The sequence below is a fragment of the Camelus ferus genome, chromosome 9 (assembly GCF_009834535.1).
Source record: "Camelus ferus isolate YT-003-E chromosome 9, BCGSAC_Cfer_1.0, whole genome shotgun sequence".
Taxonomy (NCBI): Eukaryota; Metazoa; Chordata; class Mammalia; order Artiodactyla; family Camelidae; genus Camelus; species Camelus ferus.
The window spans coordinates 58,957,586-58,973,250 of NC_045704.1; the positions used below are offsets into that span (position 1 = coordinate 58,957,586).

Sequence of the window (15,665 nt, forward strand, 5' to 3'; positions counted from 1 at the left end):
GCACTCCAATGTTCATAGCAGCACTATTTACAATAGCCAAGACATGGAGACAACCTAAATGTCCATTGACAGATGAATGGATAAAGAAGCTGTGGTACATGTATACAATGGAATACTACTCAGCCATAAAAAAGAATAAAACAATGCCATTTGCAGCAACAGATGAACCTAAAGATTATCATACTAAGTGAAGTAAGTCAGAGAGAGAAAGGCAAATAGCATATGATGTTGATTATATGTGGAATCTAAAAAAAAAGATACAGATTTTATTTACAAACCAGAAATAGACTCATGGACATAGAAAATAAGCTGCAGTTACTGGTGAGGGGGTGGTGGGGAGCAATAGATCAGGAGTTTGGGATTAACAGATACACATTACTATATATAAAATAGGTTAACAACAAGGACTTACTTTATAGCACAGGGGACTATATTCAATTTTTTTGTAATGAGCTATAATAGAAAAGAATTTTAAAAAAATATATATATGTATAACTGAATTGCTTTGCTGTACACTTGAAATTAACATTGTAAATCAACTACACTTCCATAAAGAAATAAGAATTAAAAACAAAAAACTTTATACTCCTAGGCCCTCACCTCCATAGATTGATTTGGTAGTTCTGGGGGTAGATCCCAGGTAATCAGTATCTTTAGAGTCCCAGGTGTTCTGGGGCAGGCGGTCCACAGGGCACACAGAGGAACACTGATGGGAAACTGCACCACATCATCTGCTCACAAAGGGCGTTCCCAGTAGCCAGCCAGGAGACCTCAAGGCTCTATATGCCTCCTCTATAACTAATGAGTCAACAAGATTAGGAGAGAACAGAGGAAACTTATGAAACAAGACTCTTTATGAAACAGGGCTGGAATAGATTGAAAGGAGGTAACAATAGCCTTGAAGAACAAAATCAAGCTAGAGACACACTACAACTCTGATAATTGTGGAGGAACAGAGTACTGAGGGGAAAAGAGGAGGGAGCCGACACACTGAATACATTCTTTACCCAGCAGGGCATTGGCAGAAATCCCACTCCAGGCTCTCCTGTGAAATGAGCAGCTTGGTAATTCTATATTTTAAAAAAATAAATATTAAAAAATTAAGGCCATACAGATAACTAAGAAAAGGCACTCAAGGGTGCTGATAATATGCAGGTTAAATATGTTACTATGAAAGGCCACAGAGGAAAGTGGAAGGCAGTAAGTAGCTCTCAGACCTGGAGAACACCAGGCACTTCTGGCTGGAGCCCAGGAATCTGCATGTCTAACCAGTTCCCAGGTGGTGCCGATGCTGCTGATCTGGGAGACACACCTTATAATCACTGGGTTAAAAAAAGGTCTCTATTAATTTGAAGGCATGAATCTCGCCATATCTGTACCAGCTTGATCACCAGACTTCTAAATTCACAAGAAAAAAAGAGTGAAAACTAGGTTAAACAAAGAGGGAGGGTACTGGCTTGTAGACACCAGAAGCCTAGGCAGGTTTTAGGGTCAGCTTAGCCCCCGGGCTCCAGCCCCACTTGCTGCATCTGTGGGGTGGCTCCCTCTTCCGACGGACGTGGGGTGGCTGCAGCCTCTTCCTGCAGCTCCGTCAGAACTGAGGACAAGGGGTCCAGCAGCCCTAGGAAACCACTCCTCACGTCCCACGGGCTTGAACTAGGTCACGTGCTCATCATGAACCAGTCCTGGACCAGGGGGATTAGGATTATTTCTGGTGCAAAAGGGTCCACCCCTGGAGCTGCATTTCCCCTGAAGCACATGAGCTGAATGGGAGAGGGGTCAGTGCCTGAAAAAAAAGGTCAGATTCTCCTAGGAAGGAAGAAAGGTGACGGGTGAGTGGAATCCTAACTAAATGGCAAATACCACATTGAGTGGTCCAGTGTTGGGACGCAGGGAGATGGGGGACCAGCCATATTCTGATATCTAGGCTGATCAGTGACTGGCAGGGTATCAGCCCCTGCGCTCAGACTGAGGCAGGATCTTAGGAGACTGGGTTAGGATTTAAGGAGAAGAAGGCTAGGAAATGAGGAAGTTTCTAAGACACAATGTTCGGGCCAGGGGACAAGAGACAGAGCTATATTTAGGGAGGTACCTCTTAACCTTTACCCTCAGGGTTCTTCTCAGGCTGGGCCTGAGAATTTAATTGGCATTGGACAGATTACCAGGAGAAAAGCACAGAAGTTTGCATGTGTTTTACCTGACCTGACATGGCAGCCCTCTTAAGGAAATGAAAACTCACTCCCAAAGAAATGGCAAAAAGTATGGGCCTTTATGTCAGGTTGAGCTGAGAGAGGCAGAGTGAAAAAGCAGCAGAACTATGTGGGGAGGCGAAAAGAAGGTAAGAATGATTTTAGCAAGGTCTGTTTGCAGAGAGCTCTCTCCTCCCAGCTTCTTGTCATCAGGGATGCTGATGTTAATTTCCTTCTGGGGCGGGGAGGGCATCTTTCACGTGGAAGTTTCTATCTCCAGTTTTCACTAAGAAGAGATTAGAATGTCCTTTTTGTATCTTGCTGTTTAAGTGCCTTTAGTTCAAAATCATCCTTATGCCAAAGTGGCTTATTCTACCACCTCTCAGAGCTGTTAGGACGGAGGGGTCTCCCCGTCTCAGGGCGGGGAGAAAGAAGCTCAGCTGTTTGGAGTGGAGGCACCAGGAAGAGACAAAACTAGTTAAAGAGTATCAAGAGTATTCAAACATAAAAACTTGGGCTAAAAAGCTCTATAGCCCTGCAGCTAAGATGAGGATTGGGTATGGAGACTGGGGAGGGGCTAGGATATAGTGCAAGTGTGGAGAGAGTCCTGGTCTGGTGTCTCATGGTGCTCTGGAACCGTTCATGTGTTAGTCTGAGAACCTACTCCTACGTGCAGTCGACTCCTGGAGCTTTGTAATGGTAGCTGTGGGCATCTGAAAACACTCACCTTCGAGTCAAACAAGAAAGAACTCCAAAGACACCGTTTTTATATTTATTGAATGACATATGCGTCAGATTCTGTGAAGGGATTCAGAAAGGTGAGTCAGATCAGGACCCTCCCTTCCGAGCTCCTAGAGGGTACAAACCCTGAGCACAAATAATTCCAATACAGGAGAGTTAAATCCCTTCGGGAGGGTGCAGAAAAGTCGTGGCGTTGCTCAGGGGTAGTTCTCACTACAAGCCAAAAGAACCAAGAATGATGACTTCAGAGGGGTAGGAGCATCAAGAGCTTGATCTAAAAAAAGAAAAAAATTTGCCATGACAGTAGAATCATGTGTTCTTAACACACACCTAAAGCTAATACACACCTGAGCTTTCTATATCATCCTTCTGTATACTGTCACATTCAGCTTCAAGGGCCTTATATATTTTGCAGGTATGTAACAAACACTCCTTAATAGAAAAGGGAAGCTTTGCTTTTTCCTTCCTTGGAAGAGTAATCCCAACAAACGTTTTTTTTTAATTGAAGTATAGTCAGTTTACAATGTTATGTCAATTTCTGTTATACAGCATAATGTTATCACTTATACGAGGAATCTAGAAACAAAGACACAAATGAACTTATTTACAAAAGAGAAACAGACTCAAGACATAGAAACCAGCCAACATTTCTAAGACAGAGTCCTGTGCTTTTTGACATGTGCATAGTGGATGTTCAAAATGCACATCTCCTCTGGGAAATTCATCACGTTTCAAATTATACATGTCTGTTAAAGAATAGATCTGTTCTACCTTCCATGTATTTGTTATTGCTGCTTCTGAAACTTCCTCACAGCCCCAAAGAGGTCTTAATCCCTGTCAAATGTTATTATGTTACCGACTTTTATGTAGTCTTGAAAGGGGTTGTTTATTTAGTTTCAGTGACTCCTTGTTACTGCCAAATATTATTTCATTTCAGCACAGATGTAAGGGGTCCAATGACTGGAATTATTTTACAGCCCTGACATTGTCGAGAGATGGATACCAGTTTAATTATGGACAGCTGAAAATGATCCAGGAGTCACCTGCTACAGATATTTATCATCATTACGAACTTCTCACCAAGCTGTGGTCTGAGCGCTTTCATAACGTTCCATTTGCTTTAGACAGACAGGATGATCTATATGGAGCCTGGATCTTCCGTCACCTTTAAATTTATGTATGGACAGCTTAATATTGCTTGATTATTTTCTTTTCCCCTGCTGGAAGTGAGAAAATACGTTTCCGTCATGCCTATTCTTTTTCTCTCCTCTTTTTCTGTCTCTCTCTGTTGCCTGCTCTCACTGCTGCCTTTTTCCTTCCAGCTGTTTTTCCAATTATGCCTTATTGGAAATTATTCATTACTTAAAGAATGTGAACTGGATAGACTAGACATGTAAAGGATCGAGTAATGCAATGACTGCAATATAGTTGGCACTCAGTAAGTGCAGAAGGAATGAAGCGGGGAGGAGACTGGAGGGAGGCTGAGGAGTTGCAGGACGCCTATATAGTTCCTCCGTCTCATTTTAGAAGAGTAACAAACTTCCTCCTTCTCTGCCACCTCCCATTATACACTGCACCATAACAGAATTGGGTTTTACACCTTTTCTTTATATGTCTGCTTTCCCAAAATAGATCTTTGTCTGTCCTTGTCAGAGGAGAGACAGGGGTAAGTGAAAGGTGCAACCAGGTTACCACCAGCTGATAATAAATTAAGGTCCCCTTCTGCCTGCCCAAATGCACATCACTTCGTGCCTCTTCCCTTTCCCCTAACTTGAGCCGAAAGGTCTTCAAGAATTACAATTCCAATCCTGCCCTGGATAGAAGCACAACAAGAGTAACAGCTAATTTTAATGAAGGTTTCCTGTGCGTCTGTCACTCACCATGTTGAGTCTTTTTACACGTTATTTCGTTCAATTCTCAAATGAGTCTTGTGAGATCAACACTGTTCGTATTCTCTTTCTGTACATCAGTGGTTCTCAACCAGGGACAGTTTTGTCCCCCAGGGAAATTTGGCAATGTCTGGCAATACCTTTGGTTGTCACAGCAGGTAGCTGGGGGCGTGCTAGACATCTTTCAGTGCACAGGGAAACCTTCTGCAACAAAGAATTCCCTGGCTCAACATGCCGATAGTACCACTGTTGAGAAACCCTGCTGCAGCTTAAAAAGCTGAAGTTTAAAGGAATTGAGTGACTTGCCCCAGGCTACCCAAGAGTATTTGAGAAGACTGGAATACAGACGCAGCCCGTGCACTGCATTGCACTGCCCATCAGTCATTACGGCTTCAGCAGCCGCTTCATCATCCCTTGTACCAAAGGAGCTAAAATTCCCAACAAGTATCTCTTCATATAAAAGCATCTCCATATAATTGGCCCTTTTCAGTCATTTGCAAATCACGTGCTTGTCCATCCTTTGTATCGAATAAGCAGAATCAGGCCCACCTAAAGCAGTCTTTCATTCTAAACATTGAAAATTTTGTGAAACACACATGCACGTACATACACTGGGGCAGAGGTTAGTTCCTCTGACTTTTCATATTACAAGCAGATACAGCGTATATAAGACAAAAGCAGAGTGTACAAGCAACAAACTTTGAAGATGGCACATTTACTTTGATGAATGAATTATATATATTTAATCTGGCATGTATTTAATAATAAACATAATTTGTGTTCTACAAGATAACTAGCTAGAAGTGGTAAATAGCAGTATTATGTTTAAGGTGCCAATGATGTTAGCATTCTTCCCTTTTTATTAACTCTTCAATATCTACCATCCCAGTTTTGACAATGTTTTTACAAACTGAGTATCTTTTAATAATCTTAATCATCCCCAAAGTCAGCACATAAACACACGTAGTCTTGTGCAGGCATGCACACACATGCATGCACACAGGCATATGTGTGCACAGACACATGTACACACGCACAGACACCACATGACCACACACACGCAGACACGATCACACACAGCCAAGTCCTAGGTCTTATTCCCCAGAGCAGTCTCCTCTGCCTTTATTCCTCTCTCACAATACAGAGCCACGATCTCACCGGTTTTCTCCCCCACCCACCCACCCACTCACCTTCTCAGATGCTTCTCCTCTGACTCTGGTCCAAAGGGTATTTGCATTTTCCCTTCAGGTCCCTTCCTCTGAATGACCTAGTCCTGGAGTATAATAGCAACTCCAGGCAGTGAAACTTGAGCGTGGGGTGCAGAGGAAACCAGCCCTGGCCGCAAGGCTGCTGTCACCCTCCAGCCTCCAAGCTCCACAAAGGCGAAACTGTATTTACCTTCAGAGCCAGCCTTAGTTAGGCATTGCGAGCTTTCAGGTGAGAAAGAATATCTATTCTGCCCTAAATTCTCAGTTGCCACGCCTGTTACTTATTGCTTGGAATTGCATCAGCAGTTGCCAGTCCCTTTCATTCTATAACTAAGGGATAAAATCTTTAAGTACAGTTTACTCCCTGGTATGAGTAAAATTCATTCAAAGTGAGTGACCAGTTTAAATCTTTTCTATTTTAGTGACAGGAGGGATTTAGAAAGCAAAAAGTCACTCTGTATCTTTCTGAATTTTTCCTCAGATCAGCCCCGTTTATCTTCAGCTCTACAAATTTCTTGAGGGGCCAGAAAAAAAATGCCTTTGCCTGGAAGTCATAGATTTCCATTACCTTTCACCTTGAGTGCTACGTAAATCTGAGTAGATAATTATTAGTATGTATGTACTGAAATGTATGTACGCTTTTCCTACGTTAGTCAACTTTGCCAAGGATGGTGCCAAATAGGATATCTTTCCTTTCAGTTTTGGAGTAAAAACCAAAGGGACAAAGTGATGGGATGATTAAATAAGCATAATTTTATTTATTTATTTTTTTCAAGCTATAGTTGATTTACAATATTGTATTAGTTTCAGGTGTACAGGAAAGTGATTCAGTTATATGTAGAAATACTTTTTCAGATTCTTTTTCCATTATCATTTATTACAAGATATTGAATATAGTTCCCTGTGCTATACAGTAAATCCTTGTTGTTTTAATGAACATAATTTTAAATGAAATATTAATTTTTTCACTTTTCACTATCACACAGACACGCCCTGACCAAAACAGTAACCACTAGTTATATGTGGCTATTTAAATTTGACTTTTAATCAATTAATCAATAAAATGTAAAATTCAGTTCCTCCATCACACTAGAAATATTCAAGTGCTCAGTAACCACCAGTGCCTGGTGGCTACTTTATTGTACAGGACAGATAAAGAACATTGCCACGATCACAGAAAGATATGTCAGCATTGATACAGACAATGAAAAATTGGAGAATATACAGTGTTAATGAAGGCAGTGGAGAAACAGACCCTTTCATGTAGTGGCGGTGGGAACAAAAATGCTGCTAACTTTTCAAATATCAATTTGGAAGTGTCGGTAGATACTTAAAATACACATGCACTTAATAGAAAAGAACTGAAATTACCTCAATATCCATCAATAGGAAACTGGTTAAATAAATGACCAAACACCCATACAGTAGAAGATTGTGCAAATAATTTTAAAATACATATATAAGCAATACATGTCAGCACAGAAAGCCGTGGTAGATAACTTTGGATGTAAAAACACAAATCACTTGACACTATGAAAGTATGAGATATATATGAGATATATTTATTTGTATTAAAATATAAAAGGAGATATATATATATATATATGTATGTGTGTGTGTGTGTGTGTGTGTATGTGTGTATATATATATGAAATTACTTAAGGTTACACCACGACTGGTTAATGGAATGGTGGAGGAGATTGGGGAGCATTTTCTTTTCATTTTACATCCTCTGATACTGTTTAGACTTTTTACTATGATGAGGAACCATTGCACTCAGTCATACATTAAGGAAATGAGATAACCAAAAGAATGTGATGCCAAATGAATGAATGAATGAATGAACGAACGAACTAACAAACAGAATTAGATCTGCATGTCAAAGACCTGTTTGCTCAGCCCTGTGCTGATCTGGACTGAGTCAAGTTTATGGATTCTGCTCCTATTTGCTGAGATCTTTACATATCCAACCCAACCCTAAGTCATTGACCCAAGGATAACGGGGTAAAGGTGAAACCATATCTTGTGCGTTTGTACAGCTACAAATCCCATGGACCCCCAAGGAGGGCCTTGAACCCAAAAGATTTTGGGTGGGGGGGGGAAGAACTGGTGACTGGAGCTCCTGGAAGGAAAGTCTTCTCTCACCCCATCCCTCTCCCACCACCCCTCCCTTCTCCACCCTACACAAGCACACCTTTTCCTCTCCTCCACCACCTCCTTCCCCTGGCTTGTTCCGGGCAAGAGAAATGCAGATCCAAAATCGTTACCCTTCCTCAGAACTCACCTGGATTGAACATGCAGCAAATTAAGCAATGATTCAAGCTGCTCCCATGTATCTACTTAAAAGCACACCAGGGAAACCAGGCAGCAGAGCTGCAGACCTCGTGGAAGTCCTATCTGTCTGTCTATCACCTATAATCTATCTATCTATCATCTATCTGCATCTGTTTATCATATGTACACATGCATACACATATACGTATGCATGCATGTTTATACATATTTATATATATATACACGCACTTGCACACATGCATTGTTTGGTTTCGTAGGCGTCTGTGGAGCAGGTCTAAGTATTTGTCCAGACAGATGCCATGCTTACCACTAGTGTGGGGAGCATCCACAGAGAGGAGGGACAGGAGAGGGGAAGGGAGGGCACTAGTGTCCGTGGGTGAGCCTGATCCCCAGGCAAGGGGAGAATTTGGCTCCTTTGGTATATTTTTGTTGGATCAGATCATTAGATAGTAAATATGACGGAAGTCTTCGAGCCTGGTCAGTGATAAAGAGGGAAATGTTTTATTTCTTAGTGTGCTCAGAATCACAAACTTCCTCCTAACAGACGAAGGGCATCCAGCCTCAAAATGAGATCTTCACACAGTAAAACAAAGATGTGTCTTCTGCCTCAGCTGCTCTCTCCGAAGCTGTGTTTCCTCCGCACCAGGACTGAAGCCCTCGGGGAGCTTGGCCTGGACTTCCCCCCAGCCCTGGCAGCCCCAAGGCCTGGCCTGAGGAGATCCAGGAGACACATACAGGTCTTGCCTGGCAACAGTTTTTCTCCATTTAACGAGTCTCATTTGACTGTAAGACTCATTTTTTTTTAAGTTTCTGACTCATGCCAGGCTCAATTATTTGGTATTTTGGCTTGATGAATACGCAGTTTTAACCCACTTAGGGCTGTTTTTCTGCCTGGTTCTGGAAGCTTGGGGTTTTGTAATTACTTCTCAACCCCAGCCAGCTCACTGCTCCTATCTTCTCTTGTACCCCTCATCCTCCCAAGACCTGTGACCCTTGTCGGCTTGTCTCCGCAGCACACACACAGACATAGACACACACGGAGAGACGCACGCACATTAACTAGATACTGGACAAGTAACCCTTGCAATGCTGGAAGGTTGAAGGTTTGAGTATTATTTCAATTAATACAAGTAAGGCAGGGAAAGGGGAGCCTTTCTGGAATGTTATGTGAGAAGCTGCACTTCCTCTTAAATTCTGTCTCTTCTGCAGTTTTTTTTTTTCCCCCTTCCCTTGAAGACTTGTCCTTCAAGCAAGGATTCTAAGGATTTGTTTTTCATCTGAGACCACCTCCTGGCTGCAGACTGGGTGGAACTGTGAACTATGGCAAGTGGGAAGAAAGAATTTTCAGTAGAAATTAATGTATAAACATCTTTCTTTTTCTGTCTCTCCTGGGAATGACCCACATACCAGAAAAATGTTCAGTCTGAGACTTTTAATTCAGTAGAGATTTTCCTTTTCATCGATTATCCCGGGGAGTCGTGCCATCATTCCCTTTGGGGGGAGGCACAGAAAGAAAATGGCCTGTGTGGGAGCCGTCTCCTCCGAGCATCCCTGGGGAAGGACACGCGTGACGGGTTCTGCCCTTGCTCCCAGTTGCACGTGCCCGGCTGTGCCTCTCTCCAGAAGGCTCGCCATCGAACCCACCCTATCTGGCTGCCCGGGGCTGTTCAGGGAGGAGGGAGCCTCCTCTGGGCCCTCCACAGGGCTGCTTCTCCCGGCCACAGTTCTTTCTCACTCTGTGTCCATGAGAACACGAGTACCCAGCATCTCCTAACCTCCCCATTTCACAGTAGGGTATCCTTGAGATTCTGATGCTGTGCCAGATTTTTGTTTAAAACCCAACTCTCAACAGACAGTTTTAGATGGGCCAATAACATTTATGGCCTGCGAAATACCCTTCTCTTGGGACATTTTGTTGTGCTTTGAGTACATTTTAACACAGTGAGGTAACATGGGTAGACTCCTGGGGACATGGAGCTAGAAAGCATCTCCAGAGACACCCCATCCATCACCCTGACGCCAGGCAGGCTTCCCACACCCCCTGGACAGAGGTAAATATCCTGTTCTCACAGGCCATCAGGAAGAGACCCAGGCTAGTGCTGACTTCTCTTCAACGCTGTCTATGTTTGTATCACAGGGAAACGCCCATACTAGACTGCTGTGAGCTTTCAAAGAGCCCAGAGTTGTATATTTTGAACCAGATGTAACGAAGAAACCTGACTGTCAGCACACTGTTTAGCTGGTACTGAAAAATGCCACTTCAAACCAAATACACCTACCCTTGAGGCTGGACCCGATTGGACAGCTTTCATTTTATGTGTGACTGTCTATCCCCTTAGGATCCCCTCCTCTGTTGAATCTGGTCAGCATTAAATGGTGAGGTTCTGCAGGTGTACCCTTATGTTTTCCAGCTCCCAGAAATCACAGCCATCACGTCCCCTTCCCTAAATCGTGTTAGCAGGAGGAGAACCGCGGTAAAAAACAAAGAGCTCCGTTTCATGGAGGGTGTTTGCTTAGACACACGCAAAGCCTTCTGACATTTGATGCGTTACTTTGGATTTTAGACCCAGCATCCTTAAGGGATCCTTTCCCTGGATTTCCCCTTCTGCATGCAGTGCACTGCAGGAAACCCCGATGTGGTCTCGCGGCGGTCCGGTTACATTTTGGCATATGATAATCCACAGGGCCTTCTGCAGTTAGGAGCAAAATCGCCATCTCCCTTTCTTTCAGCTATTTCCCTTGGCAAAGGGAACGGTCATAAGGAACCGGATCGGTCAGGAAAGCCCTGACCAAGAGCTGGTACGAAGCTCAGACAAGATGCAGCCTGATGAGATGCGGTGTGCGCCGTCATTGTCTGAGACGGAGGCTCTGAAATTGACACCATATGTGCCCGGAGGAGTAATTGCTCCAAGGGGGGAGAAAAGCAACACGTCAGAACATTTTAGTAACACCTAATTCATCCCGCAGTTATAAATAAGTCTGATGCTTGCTTAAAAACAAAAGTCGAAAGACGCTTTGACTAGATTACTTTTGTGACAGTGCTTCCGGCTGAGGTGAACTTTATTAGGGAGACAACATGAATAAAAAGAAACACGTAACAACTTTTTATGGTATATTTTACATGATTTTATTTTTTTTGCAGTAAATAAAGTGGTTATAGGGCTCCAAGGAAAAGGGCCCAGATGTTAGAGAGTTGTGTGAAATTTAGGGGAAACAAGCTGTAAAAAGCACAGTTATAAAACAGGCTGTCAGTGCCACACATCTGGACAATACAGCTGTATGTTCCTAGTGGCTGTCGTCACCCAAAGAAAACTCAATAACCTTATTTCACCCCAATTAGGCCGCATACCAACAGGATCAACATTAAATTGCAAGGGGGTAGGGCAGGAGCCTCATTCACATGGCGCCTCTGTGTCAAACAGCTTTTATCTTTCATTGGAATTTGGTCACCAAGAAATAAAAGATTGCTAATATAGCCATTTCCATTATCATAAAACCCTCTTTAATTTATAACATCCTAATAATTCAGCGTTTGACAGTTTGGAGTATTGGCTACGCCAAACACAGACTTTCTGTAGCATAAAACTGACCCACCAGTCATCCTAACGTGGAGCCCTGCCTGTCTCTCCTCTACCCTCATTTGGGAGTCTGAGTCTAGCACCATTGTGGGAAGCGCTCCCCGCCTTATTGGAAAAAGTTCATTTTCAGACAACCCAATCCATTTAGAGTAGAGGATAAATGCCTCTCTCTACGGCATTGGGGCGTTTTTCCCTAATTTTTTTGGCCAGCCATGAGGCACCTTTGCAGTAAGACAAATATTACAAAACTCAAAATACCATTTCATCTTTTCATCACTGGCAGGCTGTGCCAAAGATTATAAAACGCCACTTTTGCTAATAATTGTGTTTCTTCATAGGTGTTAACGGCAGCAAAAGCAATTATGGACAGCGGAGAGAAATTAACCTTACCACTGATAGGGAAACTCTTGAAATTTCAGCTTCTCCAGATTAAATTTAAGGACCAGCAGCGACGGGAAAACGAGAAGAAGGTACTGGGCGGGCGATGGTGGGTTTTCTAAAGACGGCAATTAGCGAGTGAACCGTAGCCAGGTTCTCGGGGGCACTTCCTCTCTTTATAAGCCTGCCACGAAGTGTTACCTAGCACATTTAACTGTTGCCTCAACTTTTTAGGGAAAAGCCTATCTAAAGATCTGTTGGAGGAATTAACATTTTCTCAAAGACAAGCCCATCAAAAATAAGTTCCCTTATGCAGAAATCTGACAATATCCAGGGCATGTGGCTGAGGTGGTTTTTGTGGTTGTCTGTTTGTATGCTAATAACAAAGAAGAAAACCAAGGAGAGACACAGAGTCAGGAGAAGTAAATATAAAAGGTGAAAAACCCCGCAAAGTCAGGGTCTAACTATTTAAAATACTTTATACGCTATTCAGTAGGTGTACCTAATAAAATAATAAGCTCCGTCAGCGTCACCTTCCTAATAATCTAAATATTTCAGCAGTGATCCATCACGCCCACTCCCATGTTAAATGTCTGATTATTTCTTCACTTGTAGATTTTTCATTTAATTTGCCTATGGAAATCAATCTGTGTGCTTCCCAAAGATTCATTTTTTTTTTCATCTGAAAAACATATTTTAAAATACTTTTAGCAAAATGAGGCCAGTTTCAAATTCATTTGCTATTTATCCTTAGTCAAAAGAAGAGATGCTTTTCTTATTTTCCGGATCATTTTTGGAAAGCCAAATGCTTCTGAATGTACATGTGTGTGCGCACACATATGTATGAAATGGATTTATAAGTCAGTTGTTTCTTTATGCCCTTAAGCGGAAGAGGCAAAAACCAACTCATGGAAGAAGAAAGAGAAAAGTGAACGTTTTCCAGTAATACCTTCTTCCCCTTTGCAAGACCCCCAAGTCTAAGTTTCCTATTTCAATTGAACTCTTGACAGCATAATTGTAGGAAAAAATAATAATGCCCCCTTATATTTATAATAGAGGGTTTTATGTTTTTCAGAGAGATTCCCCATATAGCATCTTATTAGGGTGATATATGTTGTCCCCAGAAAAATTCTACTCATAATGAACACAGTTGATGGCATAGTTTTCTGTCTATTTAAAGCTCTTTCCATCATGTAGGAGATTTGTACCCTAAGAAATACTCAGGGACGTTAAGACTTGGCAGAAGAAAAATGGGAAAATTCAAAACTAGTATAGAAACATCTTCTCTTGCCTTTTTAAAATTCCAATGTCACATGGGAATCTGAATTATAAAAAGTAGACTGTGAGTCCTGCAAAAATTCTTGCACCTCCTGTTTGCTTTGTGCTTTTCTGCAGCGCCTACAAATATATGTAACGTGCTGAGTGCCGGTTTACTTGTTTGCCACCTATTTTAGGTCAGTAATTGTAACAGGAGTAGGTTTCAGATTTCAGTTAACAAATGTTAAGTAGCAATAAATGGAATATCCTGGCAGATCAGGAAAATTTTTAAAGCTAGAAACAGTATAAAAATATTTCTGCACTATTTTGCTCAGCATTTCTTTGAAATGTGAACGATACAATAATACAGTTATGAGGTTCTGAAGATATGCAAATAATCTTAATTTATGTGTTGAAAATTCAAGAGTCTTAAGGAATTGGAGTTGAATTTTAGGTTTATAAGAATAAAAAAGTAATAGAAGCATAAGAGAACTCTTTGAGCAATTAAGAGCTAACAATTACATAATCCAATTTGATGTCTTCATTAGATTGGTTTCCCAAAATACCAGCCCCAAATCTCTGAGTTGCAACCATACGAGTAAGTGCTAAATAAATTGATGAAAACTAATTGGAATGGAGTACTCTCCAGGAAAAACTCCTGGTAAAGGCAAAACTAAGGGTGTTGTCTGAGGGATGATATAATCTATGTTCATTTCAACAACACTGCCCAGCGGGTCAGTTGGAACAATTGAGGTTAATGCTTGTCAGCCAGGGAGTTTTGCAGACAGCAAAATAAATATAAAGTATGTAAAACTGACACCATACTGTGGATCAGAAAATGAAGAAAATAAAAGGAGGATTTTACCCAATTTTTCTCTTTTCTGAACCCCTGGTAAGATTCTGAGATTCCTGCAAGGAGGGACTATCTTTTCAGCTTTTCAACATCAACGTGAAATCTATGTTTTTCTCCCAGATAGTAATCATATTGCTTACATCTCTGAGACCCAGAGTACCTTTCGTATCTTCTATGTTGAATTTTTAGAATTGCCTTTTTTTAAATGAATACTTAAAAAATATCCATAGCAATACTAGGAAAGAAAATACCAGGGAGAAGGTGTGAACAAAAACAACAAATATAATTAGGCCCCTGCCCCTTTTCCACAGTGAAACAGATGTAACGTATACGATATATTTGATCCTGTTTTAATCAATCAAAACCTTTCTTAAAAAACAAATGGTAAATAATATCATTCCAGTACCAGCCAGATACAGTAAAAATATGATTTTGATTCCACTAATTTTCATAATTTATAACACTTTAATCTGTGCTATGCTTAACATACATTTGCTTTGTCCGTGCAGAAAGTGTTCTGGCTAATTAATATTATAAAAATAATACAAGGGAAGGTATTTCTTAGAAGAATAGTTTCGAAGCCTTTAGCTCCTAGGTTTCTGGGAGACAGATTCCTGTCTCTAATAGCAATATGTTGAATATATATGAAAACTTTTATCTATGTGTAAACATCTTGTTGATTACTTCCAAATACACATATAATGAAGAAAATATACTGTATTTCTATAAATATATTTTAGCAGTTCAGAACTTCTAAATGACTCTTTCATACAATTAGTCACAAATTAGATTGTATTATAAACTGAAAAAGGGAGTATTTTGTTTAGAAATGAATTTTCCTTGCACACATCATTATCTCAACATTTATTCTGCATTGTTTTAATTTAGTCATCTGAAGACTACAGTTTATGATTCACATTTTTAATCCTTTTTAACTCCAACTTTCATGTTATATATTAATTAGAAACATTTTAAAAAACCAAAACACTTCATTGTGAATCAAAATATTCCAAATATATTGAAAATCCAGCTAAAAGAAAACATTTAATCATCAAGCAAATTAAAAATGGCTGTAATACCAAAAAAAAAGTTAACCCTTTGGCTGTTTAGCCAAACAAAATCTAGTCTTCTGTGCTTCTGAGTTGAGTTCAGAACATTTGCGTAGGTTTTAGGAAAAGACCCAAATATATTCTAACTGTGCTTTTAATTTGTGAATTCAAATAACCAGCCCATACTTTCTTGGATATTTTTAGCATATCTTTTATAGAAAAGCAGAA

At 40.9% G+C, this 15,665-nt stretch overlaps 1 protein-coding gene across 1 annotated transcript in view; it reads left to right on the forward strand.

The window, feature by feature from the left end:
- SPAG17 (sperm associated antigen 17) overlaps positions 1-15,665 on the forward strand; it is a 190,430-nt gene that overhangs the window by 45,143 nt on the left and 129,622 nt on the right. The window contains exon 4 of the mRNA XM_006184295.2: positions 12,239-12,370. Within this exon, the coding sequence (XP_006184357.2) occupies positions 12,239-12,370 (132 nt within the window). The remainder of the gene's footprint in view (positions 1-12,238; positions 12,371-15,665) is intronic.